Raw genomic sequence first — 16278 nt, 5'->3', positions numbered from 1 at the left:
GATGCTGGATACATCTCACTTATAAATATGAACCATCAAACTAATCTGAACTAAACATTAAGGCCTGTAATGTGAATGAAGCTTTATTTGAATGCTTTATTTCAACACTGAGCATCAAATGTTAAATAAAAATCAATCTGAGAAAAACATCCAGAACCAGCAGAACTCTCACTTCCCAACTCTATTAGTTACAGGCAGAAATCTGAGAGCATGATATCCTAAAACCTGGGCAAATAAAACAGAAACTATCTGCATGACTCACAACCAAGGTCAAAAACGTGTTTGTAATTTTGGTGAACAAAGACAAATGTCCAAACATATACAGGATATAGTTTATAACATAAGACAGCTTCCTGCTTTGACTGTAAGATTACTATGATGTTGATGTGTTAACGCCACACCGTACTTCCCACAGGGGATTCTATTAACGTTTTCATTTAACAAAGCAGTACACTGGGATTGTAATGTAGTCATACAAATGGCAGACAACTTGGCTGCAGTTTGTTTGACCTCACATTTGCACCTGACATCATGGAGATCCAATTACTATCAACTTGGGGAACACCATTCATTCTGGCATTTCCATTATCTCATCTATATAAGGGAAAAGCATTAGAAGCCATAGTGGACACTCATAAATTCTACAGTGTACACACACTCTCTCACACACACACACACCTGCATTTAAATCACTGAGAAATGACTGGTAAAGCTATTCAACAACCCACTGAACTGTTGCGCATTTCACACGAATACTGATGAATACATCAGGGAGAAGGTCTTATATCAGCAGAGGAAGAGTAGATTAAAAGAAACAATAAACGAAATATAAATCTCAACAATTTGTGTGACGTTCTTCTTATGACTGTCACAAAGAATTTCAAAAAGGTCAAATATCTACTTGTCCATCTTGTTAAAGTGTAAACGTGCAGACTGACTGTACAATACCAGACTTAGGAGTGAATCATTTACTTCATCTTTGAGAAATTATTTCTGATTCGACCAAAGCTGATGATCAGTATTATGATATTTGCTGTGAAATGAATTTTAGCGTAGACACAAGAGCTCTTGTCCTTTTCCTGAGGGGAATAATGTGACATTTCCCCTCTGCCCAGTTTCTCCCTGTTTTCACTGGGGTATTTTATGGCCGGCTATAAAAATGAAATGTGGGGGCTGTTAGGGTTCTTTCGCCAGCATCACTGTGGTGCCCTCTTGACTAAATCACTACCAGGAAAATACCACTGATGGGATGAAGAGTCTGTAATCCTCTTCTCTGCTTCCCAACATCTGATACGTGCTTAGAGTCATGTTAAAGCAAAGACATGCAGTGATTCCCAGCTTCACGTTATCCACCTGCGCTGCAGCCTCAGCTCTCATCTCATAAAACCACAATTGGCCTCAGGGTCAGACATGCCAAAACCACCCCGGCTCTCCTTTTCTACCCCTCCTTCTCGCTTTCATTCTGCTTCCTCTCCCTTTTGTCGAAGAATTACCACCGATTGTGGAGTTAGCCAGAAACTTCCGCAAATATTTAAGCCTCAGATGAAAGACAAACAGAGATAGGGTGGGGAGACGGGAAAAAGTTTGAATGTTAAAGAGGTTAAAGAAATATTGGAAACAATTTGAATTGCTTATGTAAATAAGAGGATTTGCTATCCAAATTCAATGACAACATCCAAGACAGCTCATGGGCCAATTTACTGGGGTCAAACATTACACACTGTTCTATGCTGTGCCTCTGTGCACATGTACATATTCACAACATGAGTACACAGAAACACACATGTGGGTGGACATGTGCACGAGTACTTGACCCTGTGCAGACATGCCATAAATGCCATCCCTCATTTTTTCCACTGTGAAGTGGGCTCGTTGGTCCCCACAGCTCTGCTGATGGGTGGCTTTTTACAAGCAGGGTGTCTGAGACAGAATGAGAAGAGTTGTAGATACAGCCCTAAGTGACAGAAATCCCTCTATCAGGGAAGGAACAAGGCTACGGGCTGCATCAGTGGCCAAAAAGCAGAAACACATCCAAACAGTAAAGTTGTCCATTTTGAATTGCTCATTGAACAAAATGCAGGGAAAGTCTTTCCTAGATCCTCTGCATGTATCCTGCTCATAAATCATCCAAATTCCCATCCAGTTCAAGTAAAAACAAATCTGTCCAGTGCCACTTCAAAGCATTTCTGTGTTATGAGTTTACAACCATGACTTAGAGAAATGCTTCAGAGGCTTTGGACCAATGAGGAGGGGGTGTTCTGTTTCATACAGCTTGGCGATCTGGGCCAAGCCACTGTTCTGGACGTCTCTGTGAAGCTGAACCGACTCACGAAAGAGTGGTGCCTGCAAATACACAAGTTTGACAGTCATGCATACAATGCTCACAGTGATACTTGGCAGTGTGACTGATGGATACAAAGGCTTTTGTAGACACCCAAAGCCACCGTGTCCCTTCACATTCCAGGGATGTGGGATGGAGATTTGTTTACACAAAGTCTTGAAGCGTGTTTGTGTCCTTGTGATGACAGGGCTAAACATTCTGTTTGGTACTACTGATAAAATATTCAAAGGTAAATGTCTGGGCAGGTCCCCTGCACTCAAAACCTTTGCCAAACAAGGACTTGGTTCTAAATTATTCAGAAAGTCAAATGCTTTGTCTAGGTAGTTCAAAGCTCTGTCAAACATCAGCCCGAATTTGTCTTAAAAATATGAGTTTTAAAAGTGCTACTCAAAACATCTGTGACATTAATTAAAATGAAAATAAATAAGAGAACTGCTAAAAAGGTTGGCAACTCTACACAGTTTGCCGCTGTTGATTTTGTGGTAAATGCCAGGAGAAACGTTCTTTGCTTGACAGTAAAAAACAAGAAGGAGCAGTTTGTATTCTTCCAGGCAGCCAGAGCTAGAGGTTACTTGAGATGCTGAGTGGTGAAATGAGTGAAAAGCTTTGAGGAAAATGTCTAATTCAGCTCTCAGTCATGCAGCAGCTCTATATGCAACCTGTAAAACAAAATGGACCTGGTGGTGCAACCTTTGTGAGAGCGTGACAAGCAGAATGGTTTTATTTGCCTACAGGAATCACACCAACGACTGTTAATCCATTACTAATGTTAAGGGTTTTCCCCAATATGTGAGTCCTTTCTTGCAATGCTGGGCAGTTTAACATCTTGAGGCTTCCAAAACGCTGGCACCACATTGGATATGTTGTCACAAGACAAAGGGATTTGAAAATCTGCTTTACAGGTTGTTTCCACAATATATGCCGGTTTGTCAGAACCATATAAAAACTGTTTAAGTCTATCTACTCTTGAACTGACCTATCGCCTATAAACAGTGTATTTATACCATCACAATACCTGCATTCTAATATTCATTCCCCAGAACTGCTATAATATGCATAGTATTATATAACAAAACTGAGGATATTTGTTTTTTTTTTTTGTATGATCATTTTTAAATAAGTAAACATGAGTTACACTATAAGAATGCTTCTATATCAAGAAAATGGACTCACCTGCAGTAGTTGTGACTGCCCAAGCCACCTTCTCCATTGGGATATTTGAGAGTGTTGTAAGGGTGCTGGAAGGTCTCATTCCAGAACAGACAGGGTTTACCACCATGCAGGCTGGTCTGGTTCTGGAAGCCCCTGTAATCCTCTCCATTGGCAGTGTAACATTCTGAAAAACAAAAAAATGAAAATAGGAAATTGAAATTTTTCACTAAATAAAGATCTAATGTTGTTATATGGGACTATACATCTATTAAGAAGCAAATCAAAAGCTAGGTGAGAGCTTTCAGACAGACATATAAAAGGCAGACACACATGTGACCTGCTGTTTTGAGAATCTGGATTCTGTGAAATACTCTTGTGCTATTAAAATGTTTTACTGTGCTTGGAATGATTGTAGACGATAAGTTTGGATAATTCATTTTAAGCTCTGGCCAAAAGTGTTAAAGTAAGATCAATCACAGTATTGTTTCAATTAATGTCACATAACCATGGAACAAAAATGCCCCACAGATACACGGCAAACACAAACATGGCTTTAATTTCCAGGAAGTGAATGACAAACATATGGCCCAGTCAAAGAGAGAGTGAGAAGATGAGAGAGCTGGATCCCAAAGGCAAAACAATGGCTGGTGGGAAGCTTTTCTTCCCTGAAAGAGGGAATTCAAATAAACAATGGCTGATGGGAGCATGATGAGCCATCACCGCTCACCGCCTCAGGGGGCTCCCGTCAACAGTTTAAACGGCTACAACTGAATTAAATATTAATTTATTATGGGACTTTTAATTAGTTATGCTGCAGGTGCTCCACAACTGGCAAAAACTGCTGAGAGAGCAAGAAACCCCCTCAATGTAACCAGCAGGGAAAAGCTGTGTGTCGAAGCCAAACAGTACAGTTTAATGTATTTGATCGTTTTGATACATATGAATTGTATGGACACATAAGCTTCTTATTTTCAACATATCCGCATTTTAAACTGTCAAGCAAGAGCACACTGAACAACTTCTCATTATGCCTGTCAATCAAACACTAAAACAACACCCTCTTGTTTGGCTCGTCTCCATGGCGTGCTGTTGCTATGTACACAGTTATCCAATGACCGGCCCCTTTCATCAAGTCAGCTGTCTGGCCTGAGTATGAGCTAATGCATTGCAATATGACAGTCATTATGCCCCTTGGTAAGCCAGCTGTGCACCAAGGCTCTTTCTCATTCTCCTATGAGCCCACGATTTCCCAACTTCCTCTTTCCCCATTCTCCCTCTACCGCGCCATATCATCTCTTCTGCTCTCCGTCCTCTGCTGTTTTTGCTTTTTCCTCTTTCAACTCATATACAAACATTTCTCTAGGGCGCTTGCTTGGCCTTTCTGTAATGCAACTGCATTGCAACTTCTGTGATCTGTTAGAATGTCCATCCTTAGATGGCAACCCCCAGAGGTCATTTCAGAGATCTAGTGACGCTTTACAAAATCAACAATGACAGTTAAAACCTTTAAAGGAGGTTAGTTCCTTATTTGTGGGGATCCACAAACTCCTAAATCAAACTTCTGTGCACCTATTACATTAAATGTAAAACTGTAGGGCCTAAACAAGAACTCTAGTTTCATGTGCTCAGTAATTAGCTTCCCATATCTTCTACCATGCCTTGCACACTTACACATTGCACACATTGCAGCCTCGTGGATCTACCAAAAAAGTATTACTACCACTTCATTTTAGAGTAAATCAGTAGCTCTGGCTGTTCACAGTGTGTCAGCCAAGTTTGCTTTTAATTAAAGGTGTTTCAGCTATGTTGTGCAGTCGGGCTTATCAGCCATCCATCGTCAGGCTGACAGGACTTCAACAGCAGCAAGGAGCTGCAGGGTGTCAGGTTCCTGCAATTATGATGCCACTCTATTGTCTGTAAATGGCTCCCCTCTCTCTTAGCAAATTAATACTGCCTTGGCATGCGAGGATATCAACCACCAGATCGTAAATCTACCTGAGAGCGGCTCAGGCAGAACATGACTCCCAAAAATTAGAAAAACAACTTAATGGTGTTACAACAGAGGTCATGCTCTTGCCACTCATAGAGAGGAGAGTGATGAGTGGGGTGGAGGAAAGAAGTTATCATCAGGCTGAGCAGAGAAAAGGGTGTTAAGTAACACATATTTTGAGTGTCTGAATGGCTGCGCATGTGAAGATGCAGAGTCAACTAAGCAGTGTAGAAAACCTCGTAGATAAGGGGAAATGAGGTTCTGACACCAACATTAGTGCTACGTGCCCTGGTATAGTTTAAGGTATTTGGACATGCATTTTATAATGCGGTATACAGTATACTAATTTTGGAAAACAGGAATCAGATGATGAATTTTCATTGCATTTGCTGCAGGCTGTGGCAACAGAAAAAAGAGAAGTAAACGCTGCTACTGAGAGCTTGGCAGCGACAAGAGCACAATCATGAGTCACTGCTCCCCAAAAGCAATCACGACTGTTACTGCCCATGTCAGGGAGGATAACATCAGGCTGGGACAGATGACCTCATGTCCTTCAAAAAGAGCAGGTATTAAAATGACCACACTCGACTGCATGCAATACTGCTCAACACACTGTCAAAAATAAAAAACTAAATGACTTAGCAACTGTCTCTTCTCCTCCTTTAAGAAACTTCACTCCGGAGTTTTGGGATGAAGCAGAGCTTGCCGGCACATGGTCCACTTGGAACGAGTTGCTGCTGGCAATCATCCCGCCTTGCCGTGGCCAAGTTTTCTTTCCAGAATGAGATGGCAAATGTGGCAGTGTTTTGCCACCGGGGAGGGAGTTGGGGGTTGTGCCATGTGGTTTCGAGGCACCATTTGCTTGCGGTGGGAATGGGAAGTAGCAGATCTGCAAGGACTCAAGAGATAAGTGAGGCCATCATAAAGATGAATGGACCATTTAAGAGCCCTGCAGACGACCACACATCTATCATGTTAAAGAGAAAAGGCCCATTTTACTTTGGAACAGTGTGGATATGGGCATTTTATCCTTGTCCTGAAGCAAACCAAGAGCTCATCTGCTGATTGAACCGTCACCACTTCAGGCGACTCCTGAACACAGCTGGCCCCCCACCTCACGCTCCTTTCCTTGTCACCAAGCAACTGTTGGGCTCTCGTCACATGTGCCCAAGCTTTCTTGTGGTTTCATCATAGGCCATGATGGGAAACAGAACCACCACCGCATGAAAGATGAAGAGAAGGGGGAAAAAAGCCTCCTATAAAATACATGCAGATCTACAAATAGAAAAAGTCCGGGAAAGGGAAGAGGAGGACTCGCCCTTGACCAAGCCCTGTGCTCACAGAATACTGCACCACCCCAGCAACAAGAAGAAAAAAGAAAAACAGCAGAGGATCACTACAGAGAGCTAATCGCCCTGTTATTATATTTGTTGGGATTTGTGGCTAATGATTTCCACATTGCAACTTCAAATGCACTTGATGATCTGAGGAAAGGGTGCGGGGATGGAGAAAATGAGCGAAAGAGAAGCGTATGGAGCTTTGGTCATGTGATCTCAAGAACACAAACAAACAAGCTTACAAACAAATGGTTTCTCTGAAATACGTTGCCAGGTCACACAAGAGCACTTATTTGTTGTGATTGCTACGAGGGATGAAAAGCAGAGATAATTACAGACGACTGTTTCCTCACAGAGGCCTCACATAAAGAGCTTCCTTCCATCTTTATTATATGCTTTGAGCTCTGGGGACAGTAAATGCCAGCTTAGTGCATGAGCAATATTTCCACTATAATAAAATTACTCAGAATGAGTTTATGACAGAAATATGCAGAAAACTAATTTCTACAGGCACTAATAACAGAAAAACATTGAAGCTGCATACAGAATACTGCACATACATGGTTTTAGAGACAACCTCCCACAGTATGCTTTCCTTGCGCAGTGTCCTGGTAGCCATTACTATTGTGGTACTCATTAATGTGAGTAGTAAGAACAGAGGCCAGGGCTAGACCGAAACAGGCCAGATGTAACGGGTTACAGAGTTCGTTTCTGGGGGGTGGGGACACAGCTGGCTGCAACACAAGTCTGGTTCCTCTTTCCCCCCCAACAGCATCCATTTCCACATCAAAACCACATCAGACTTCAGAGGACGGCGGAAGACTGCTTCACATTTATTATCCAGGTTTTAGAGATAGTCACAGATTCAGTGAAGCTGTTTTAATGAAGTTGGATGTTGTTGGAGAAGTGATTTCTCAGAGGGGGGACTTAATGGACCAGATCTCGCCTCCCTGCTTCTCTGATCTCTCCTTTCAGTTTTTTTTTTTAAAAAAGCATCCTCATGCAAAAGGGTCAACGAAAGTGCAAATAAAGGGGGAAAAGCCTCTCAAATGATGTCCCTGGCTAGTTAAATCTGCAGACAATGACTTTTCAATGGGATTTTAGAGTCATTCATTTTATGTCATGCTTTTGTCATAGGTTGCTGCCCTAGATGACCAGACCATAAACCAAGACCTCATTCAGTCCCAAAATAGCTTCCATCACCACCATTCTTCCTGAAGAAACCCTCTGCTGCACCACCTCCTGAGTTCACTACCACAGTAGCCACAGACCCACAGGACTCCCTGCCAAAGTTGCTGGGTAGCACCTATAAAACACGGCCCCATCTCATTCTACTGCAGCCCCTATTATTTAGGTCCGTAATGGAAAGAGTCTAATCTTGTGGAGCCAATGAAGCCATTAACATGCTGCCAAAAATCCTTCTGTTTGAAGTTGCCTGTTGCAAAAAGGGAAAGTATAAAGGTTTTTCTTGACCACGTGCTGGTCCCTGGCTCTAAATTAAAGTGTTGTGCCTTGAATCATTTTGAAAAATCAATAAGCAAACATCCCTTTTGTTGGATCCCACGTAGTGGCTGGGACGATGTTTGACAAAACACAGCAGAGATGGAAGAGCTGAAGTTTTGGCTCTGTGAGTGGACAAGGATGGAGTGAGGTGGGACGATTTTGAGTTTTGCTTGGCAGATGTTCAGGGAGTGACTGATGGGCTGCAATCTCTGACTATGACATAAAGGAGGTTCGGGGACTTGCTGAACCCTGGGGGAAAAAAACTACAGGCAGAATGTTGACATGAGGGACCCAGCAGCCAACCTAACATGAGGCCGGCTGGAGTGTCACGTTCAGTTACATCCCTGTGGCACCTCCTTAAGTCATATTGAACATCTGCCAAAAAAGAGGTCATGTTTCTAAACATGATTAAAAGCATCTTCATCTCTCACACAGTCTCAAACACTTTCTCATAGTTTCTCACGCTAACACACCAAGACGCACAGGATCATACACCTTTGCATACAATAATAAGATAGGGGTTATAGGGTTAAACAGAAGGAGTAATTTCCCGTATGCTCAACACATGTCACTGAATCTGCTCTAAAGCGGCTCTGACAGCAAAGTAAACAAGACGTGTGCCGCCAGGAGAAAGCAGTGACTATAAGTGAGGTTGGCAGGGAGGGACAAGAGATGCAGAGGGGGGCTGAAGGTGCACAATTAGCACATCATCTTAAATTAAACCAGACTGCAAATTAGCAGAGCAGAGCACTGAGACTGCAGGAAGGATTGTGAAAGACACAGCACTGACAGGGAAAGCAAATTAAGCAGAAGAGACAGAAAAAGAGGAAAGAGGAAAACAGAGAGGCAAGCACAGAGTGAAGTCAGAGTGGGATCATGCAGATTGTTAACCTAGTCTTTAATTTTGGTCCTTCTTGTGCATAGCACCAGTGAAGTTAACACTTCACTATGTGTTTTTTTTTTTTCACATTCCCCAATGTTAGAGACAAGGGCGACAAAGACCAGGCTTGTAAAATTAACAGCAAACACAGAGCTGGCTTCGGCGGTGCCTGCGGTCTGAGTCTGAAGGTACAAATCTCATTCCAGAGGAGCTCTGTGGCGCAGCTGTCTGCTGGGGCCCTTTATCAGCTAACAAACAACTGATGCAGGCCTTAAGAGACAGAAAATATGTCTTGTTAATGCGTGTCTTCTGTGAGCAAAATAACACATCCCCATACGCGTTTCTCATCGCATGCCGCCTTTGATAGCCACAGGATCTATGGTCTGCGATACAAGACATGATGGCTCACTGTTGCTAATGGCCGTGTGCGCCTCATATGAGGGTGTTTCAAGCTTGCACTCTTCTTTTTTGTTTTGCCTGTAAATGGATAGTAAAATGAGCTCTTAGTAAACTTGCACTCTCAGATGCCCTGATAAACACGCACAGTGACAAAACATGCATTAATCTGCACTCCTACCCACATCATTCAAGCTTTTTCCTCCCTCTACCCCCACATACCCATACTTCCCCCCAGATGCACTTACAGTAGGAATGAAAGGGAGCAATTTTCATCAGTAGTGCAGCCGCGGTATTTTAAGATGGATTCAATGTGGAGGGAAGGGAGGACACAGTCTCACACATACACATAAACATACACTACACACAGGCTTCTTTGTTCCCTCAATGGTAGGACCAGTGTCACTGTGGTGATGCCATTCTCACCCACTCATCACTGTGCTGTAGATATTGCCCACTGAGTGTGTGTGAGGTTACGTGTGTGTGTGTGTTTGAGGACAGATCTGTCAATTCCCTCGTCACAATGGGCCAGCCTCTAAAAGGCAGTAATCAATTTGCGGTAAAATTATGTAAGCTGTTCAACCAGTACGGCTTCAGCTCGTCTCCTGCCCGCTCCCTCGTAACATTATCTCCAAGTTTCATGTTGCTCTAGTGAAAACATTTAGATTCATATACTGACTGACCTCATATCCATACATAGGCCCTTTGTCCTGTACATTAATCCATCTAGACAGCACCTCAAAGAAAGGTGAACCATGAAAGAAGAAGAGAAGGGTTGTCGCTAAACACACCTGTTTTCGATCGTTCTGTTTGTGCTCAGGTTAGCCGGTATCTGAGGAATGTAAATTATATGTGGTTTGGTTTGGGCTGAAGCTCTGTCAATGCTGTTTCAGGGGATTGTGTGCAACCCAGACCCCCCACCCCCCAAAAACACACACACATGCACACACACCATACTCCTCTCAGAGGTCCTGCGTGATTACAGGGTCCAGGGAACATGAGGTCTGACTTGGACTTGGATAAATAAAGGTCTTGGGTTGAGGGGAGGGAGTGATATGACCTGCCCTGCTAATTCAAAAAACAAAACATGCTGCTGCCCCAAATTAAAAGTGCTGCTCTTCTTCTCATTTATCCAAAACTGTCACACTTTCATCTATAAAATGAAAGGAAAATGTGAGAAATCTCTGTCCTGCCCTGTTTTGACTGACCAAAGCTCAAACACATTACACTTATAGTCACATAAAACAGGGGAAATGCAACAACCACACTGCAACAAGATTTTTGCTTAAAAAATTACCTAAATAGTTGTTGATTAATCTTCTATTGACCAATGAATTATCTTGTGGTTATCATCCCTTAATGTCTGTTTTGTTGCTATGTGGAGACACAAACAGAAGCAAGAATGAAAGGAAAGGTGGAGAAGACAGTGGTGAGACCAGCAATGTTGTCTGGTTTAGAGACAGTGGCACTGAGAAAAAGACAGGAGGCAGAGCTGGAGGTAGCAGAGCTGAAGATGTTGAGGTTCTCTCTGGGAGTGACGAGGATGGATAGGATCAGGAATGAGGACATCAGAGGGACAGCTCATGTTAGATGTTTTGGAGAAAAAGCCAGGGAAGCCAGATTGAGATGGTTTGGACATGTTCAGAGGAGGGACAGTGAATACATTGGTAAAAGGATGCTGAGGTTAGAGCTGCCAGGAAGGAGGCCTAGAGGAAGACCAAAGAGGAGGTTCTTGGATGTAGTGAAGGAGGACATGAGGATAGTTGGTGTGGGTGAGGAGGATACAGAGGATAGGGTTAAATGGAGGCAGATGATTGGCTGTGGCGACCCCTGAAGGGAGCAGCCGAAAGGAAAAGAAGAAGAAAGAGACACAAAGAAAAAAAACACAATAAAACCTTGTTGTCATTGTGTCACATCAACCTGGGAATCATGAGCTTTACAGGCAGTTTTAAAGGCCTTTTTCAGAAATTGGTACCTCACAGATGAACAACATGGTTACTGGGATTTAGGCTTAAGTTGATCGGATGTCTGAGTGAGGATTATAACCATGTGTTGTGATTAAATGTAACTGAAGCAGACCAACGTGGGATTTCAGATGCGGAGGGGCTGCTCATCACTAGAAGAATAGAGGTACAATGAATATTGAGGCCTATGCAACTTTTATTTCTTGCTTGTGTTGCAGTGGTGGATTAACTCACCCCATGTGTGGAGCAAACATGCACCCATCTGCATCCAATGAACCTCCACTCTGCTTATGTGGAGAGTGGCAAACATCACCAAAACCAGCCCCAGCATATTTGTTTTGTTTGTCTTAATAAACTATGGATCCTCAGCATTCTTTGGCATGTTTAGATTTTTAGATTTAAATCCATATACACTGCAGAGGAAATCTTCTTTTTCCTTTAGACAATTTGTCTTCCTCTCTCACTACTCTGAATCTGACCATATGGTTTTCAAACACTGTGATGATTATTACCAAAGTGCACTTTCACCTCCATGTATGGGTTGTTCTTTATTATTTATGTATTATTATTCTTTATTATAACACGTTTCAATTCTTTTTTTATTATCATTCCTGTGTGACCTGGTCACAGCACACATTTCCACTGTATCAAATCTCAAAAGGTCGTCAGATAAACCACAACAGAGTGCACTTCCATTGACATAATAACAACAGCACAATAGGCTGCTATGGAGTGGACTGTAGCGATCAGCATTCAGACCCCTTTTAACCAGCCACGTCTCTTTTTCCTGATCTTGACTCTGAAATCGATCCTTTTTCACTGTGGTTTGTGTGGCTGTGGGAAGAGCAGCAGCACTGGGAACCAGATGGCTTTGGAAATAGACAGGGGGCATCCCAGTGGCCTCCCTGAGAATGGGATCCATTACGGAGGATCTATTGAGGGCCAGCAGATTCTGTTTCATGGCATCGGTCGAGTGTGACCACCCCTCGTTTGACGTTGGTTGAGGGCTGGTGCCATGTAGGCTGCTGTTGACCCAGCCTGTTTTGTATTCACCTTGGAGAGCTGTATTCACCTTCGATGCAGGACAGACACCTAAATCAGGGCCTCTTGGCGACTTGGGTTTCATCCCTTTTGAGTTCAAACCTCTTTCAAAGGGCCTCACATTGCAATGGGATATCACGGCTTGAGGGACAATGGATGTTTGTGAAAACAGTTGACTGAGATGTTCCTGTGCACTTATAAAAAAGGGTCCATGAAATGTTTACGCTCAGCTAACTATCTCTGTGGTATTGCAGCTCGAGTTAATGGACACATATTTCCATGTTTCTCCAAAAACAACCACATGGAAACTTTCTGTTCAACCTCTGTTCCCTTTGTTCACTGTCATGGCTTCTTAATTCTGGCCGCTACTGGCTTTGTTCCTTTGTTTGCTGTTCACTTAGCTATGTCTGCTCCCTTCACTTGTCCAAATGTTTGCTCTGTCCACTTAGCCATGTCCACTTGCTTAGCCTTGACAAATCAGTCCTGTCTGTGGGCGTTTCCTGCACGGAGGAAAGGTGACAATTTCCCTCTTTGGCCACAAACTGCTGCAGCTGGACACAAACCAGCGTCCGGGCCTCAGCAATGAAATTGCTCTCCATTTATTTAAAGTGGTTGCCATTACTCTACCACAGTGGAGCTCAGACCTCAGTGGCCCTGGCCCAAGCATAACTGCATTATAAAAAGAACTAAAGTTCGCCGGACAGGTCATGTCTCACACAGTAGCAATTCAATATCCTCCCCTTATGTTCTTGGTTACGCTTTTCAAAACTCAGAATTGCATGTGACACCACAAAACTACATGGTTGCTTTGAAACTCAGTCTATGGAGATTTTTGCAAAAACACCCAGCCAATCACTGGTGAGATGTTTGGAACATGGTAGATGTTTGAATCAAAGAAAGAATAACAGTTAATTTTCCCTAATCATACTATGTCAAAAGCTTTATTAATAGTATGTTGAAAAAGAGAAATACAGGGAAAGCCAGAATGGTTTGGGGCTTGGACCAAAACAAATGAAACCAAAGTCTAATAATTTTTTTTTTCCTGTTCTCCTTGAAATGCAGAAACGATACGCCAGCCAGCGAGTGCTGTGAGGAAGAGCAAAGCTGCACAACACACCTAGAGCTGATAACACTGATTTGGCCCTTAATATCATTCCATAAACCCAGACCAAAAGTTGCATTTTCTATAATGTCTTCATGCATCAGCAACTTCCTCCCCAGGGCCTTAAAACTCCCTTTAAAATTCCATTCTCTGTAAATTAAATTGAGTTTTGATAATAAAAACAATTGTTTGTTTGAGAGTTAATAGAATTCATAGAAGAACATAAGGCACTATGGTATTTCATTACTGTTCTGCGAGTATTTGATTTACCCCCTCACCCTGCAGTGCGTTCCAGCTGATGGGCTCTGACTGCTGCAGAGAGGACCAGCAAAGCTCAGGGAGAATGTCATTTGGCACAGACTGGAGTGGGTCTCCTCATGCATACGCAAATGTCAAGGTAGACGACGAGCCCAGGGAACACCGCTCATGCATAATCATACTGAAACGTGCAAAGCAGGAAAAGGGATGACATGAATGACAGAGAAGATCTAGATTGGCTGAGATTTAAGAAGTTGTAGGAAAGTTGTTTCATTGCTGAGCAGAGCTCCATCCAAAACCAACATGTCACAGCTCATTCAGAAACATGGCCAGATTGGCTTTGACTGACCTTTGTGCACCAAAACCTCACAAACCTCTTTTCTGGCCACATGACTACACTCCCCCACCTAAACATTGTTTTATCTCTTTCAAGCCTAAAAGTTGTATACAGGCAGCAGCAACTTGACAGCTTAATTCCATGTTGTATCACGCGACCACCATTGTGGATCAGCGACCAGAGCGACACAGTCGACCCAGCACCACTTCATGTGGCAACGCCTCTTTCCCTGGCTGCTCTGTGCTTTAAATGACTATCACATCAGTCATGCCTTGTCACTTCTGAGGGGGACACCCATGCACCACCATGCCATCACAGATCTTGACACTCAAACTAACCTGGCTGCTTTGCATGGCGTGTTGGCTGACCAACTGCCTGAGCAGGTGGCGATTTGCACAAGGTGAGAGAAAAATGAGAGAGTTGCACCCAAGCTTAAAAAGAAGAATAGAGAGAGCGGGGAATGACACAGAGGGAGATACTTTGATCAATCAAATTTAAGCCTTTGAACACGACAGGACGAGAATCACAGTGGCATGATAATAAGCATGACTGTGTTTATAATAGCTAGGTCTGTTTCTCCATCTTAGTGCTTGGTGGTTTTACGGGCAATCCAATCCTTTGGCATAGAAGACAAGGGCGTTGCCCGCAACTTGACCTTCGGACGGCACCACCCAGAGGTCAAAAGGAAGTAAATGGGCAGCAAACTGACATAGAAGCACACATTTCCGACCTTGAGCCTTTTTTGTCTTCTTCCATTACCAACTTACTTTAAGCCAACTAAATGAGTAAATTCTTCAAAAATTTGGCTTGTCAAGACATGCTGAGTTTCATGAGGGTTGGGATATGCAAAAAGAAAAATACCCTGCTTTGATTTCAGGGTTTAAACTTTTTAACTCTGGCTGTTCAATGAGGGCAATTTCTCAGTCTTCTCTTCTGTCACTGTTATTGGTAGCTACTGTGAGCTCTTACTGTCACTGCAGCATTGGATGGGGAGGTTTGTATAATCAGTTATGCCTTAGTTTTTAATCTTATTGTCAACAAAGTACTGTGTAAATGTAAAACAGTATTGGGTAATGCTCAAAGGAAGAATCTCTTCCCAGCCTGTTGTTGTTTTCCCATGGAGGGAGTGTTTTATGGGATATCTATAAGAAGGGTCCAACTGAGGCTTCACACTCACTTCTCATTTATTTGAAAAGAGGATGTGTTACACTGTAGGGACTGGCACCCCAGGGGGCTCTGTTAAAATTACATATCACTGTATAAAAAAATGATTTGATCTGACATGAAATCCTGTCTGTGAATATGACAAAAAACTCACATATGCTCCCACCCACGCAGGACAAATGTCTGTGAGCCCAGGCTGCTTCTTTAAGATTTTACTTATTCACTCCCCCAGATGTGAGAAAACAGTTAAATAGGCCCCACACAATTAACAGTACAAAACCCAAAGTGATCCAATGTGCACTGATATAAAGCAGATGAAAACAATAGAGAAATCAGCTGATGTTTTGCATTTTTTTTCCCTTGACAAAATACTGCCTCAATTATCAAAATTATAACAGTAAATGGTTTTGAGTCTCGTTCATCTCAGAAATGAAGTGTTTTTATTTGGATAACCCTGTTAGCATTGTGAGCTAGCTGCCCACTTCAACGCTCCCTCAGTAGGTGGCTAACAGCAAACTAGCATTTTAGCATCTCTCCACAATTACTCAAAGGCCTGTTCTTATGTTGATCACTTCACAATGCCACTGTCAGTTGACGTTGATATACATAGTTGGTTTTTGTTTGTGTCCTTTGTTTTCTTGCTTAAATTAGCCTCTCCGGACATTCCATCGCTGATTTATGAGAGCTCCATATGGGCCTGGTGTGACGCTGATTATGGATGGACACATCACAAAGACACTGGTTTTAGTGTGAAATCATCCAGGATTCACTGAGTGAACCTGCGTACATCCTACAGGCCATTTAAAGGAGTAG

The 16278-nt window shown here is 42.8% G+C and overlaps 1 protein-coding gene across 2 annotated transcripts in view; it reads right to left on the bottom strand.

Annotated features, from left to right (window-relative positions):
- kremen1 (kringle containing transmembrane protein 1) overlaps positions 1 to 16278 on the bottom strand; it is a 50461-nt gene that overhangs the window by 27582 nt on the left and 6601 nt on the right. For both annotated transcript variants that reach the window (XM_026321939.1, XM_026321940.1), the window contains exon 2: positions 3515 to 3677. In XM_026321939.1, coding sequence (XP_026177724.1) covers positions 3515 to 3677 — 163 coding nt within the window. The remainder of the gene's footprint in view (positions 1 to 3514; positions 3678 to 16278) is intronic.

This window comes from Mastacembelus armatus, chromosome 9, assembly GCF_900324485.2.
Source record: "Mastacembelus armatus chromosome 9, fMasArm1.2, whole genome shotgun sequence".
Taxonomy (NCBI): Eukaryota; Metazoa; Chordata; class Actinopteri; order Synbranchiformes; family Mastacembelidae; genus Mastacembelus; species Mastacembelus armatus.
This window is presented reverse-complemented; position numbering and strand designations above follow the sequence as displayed.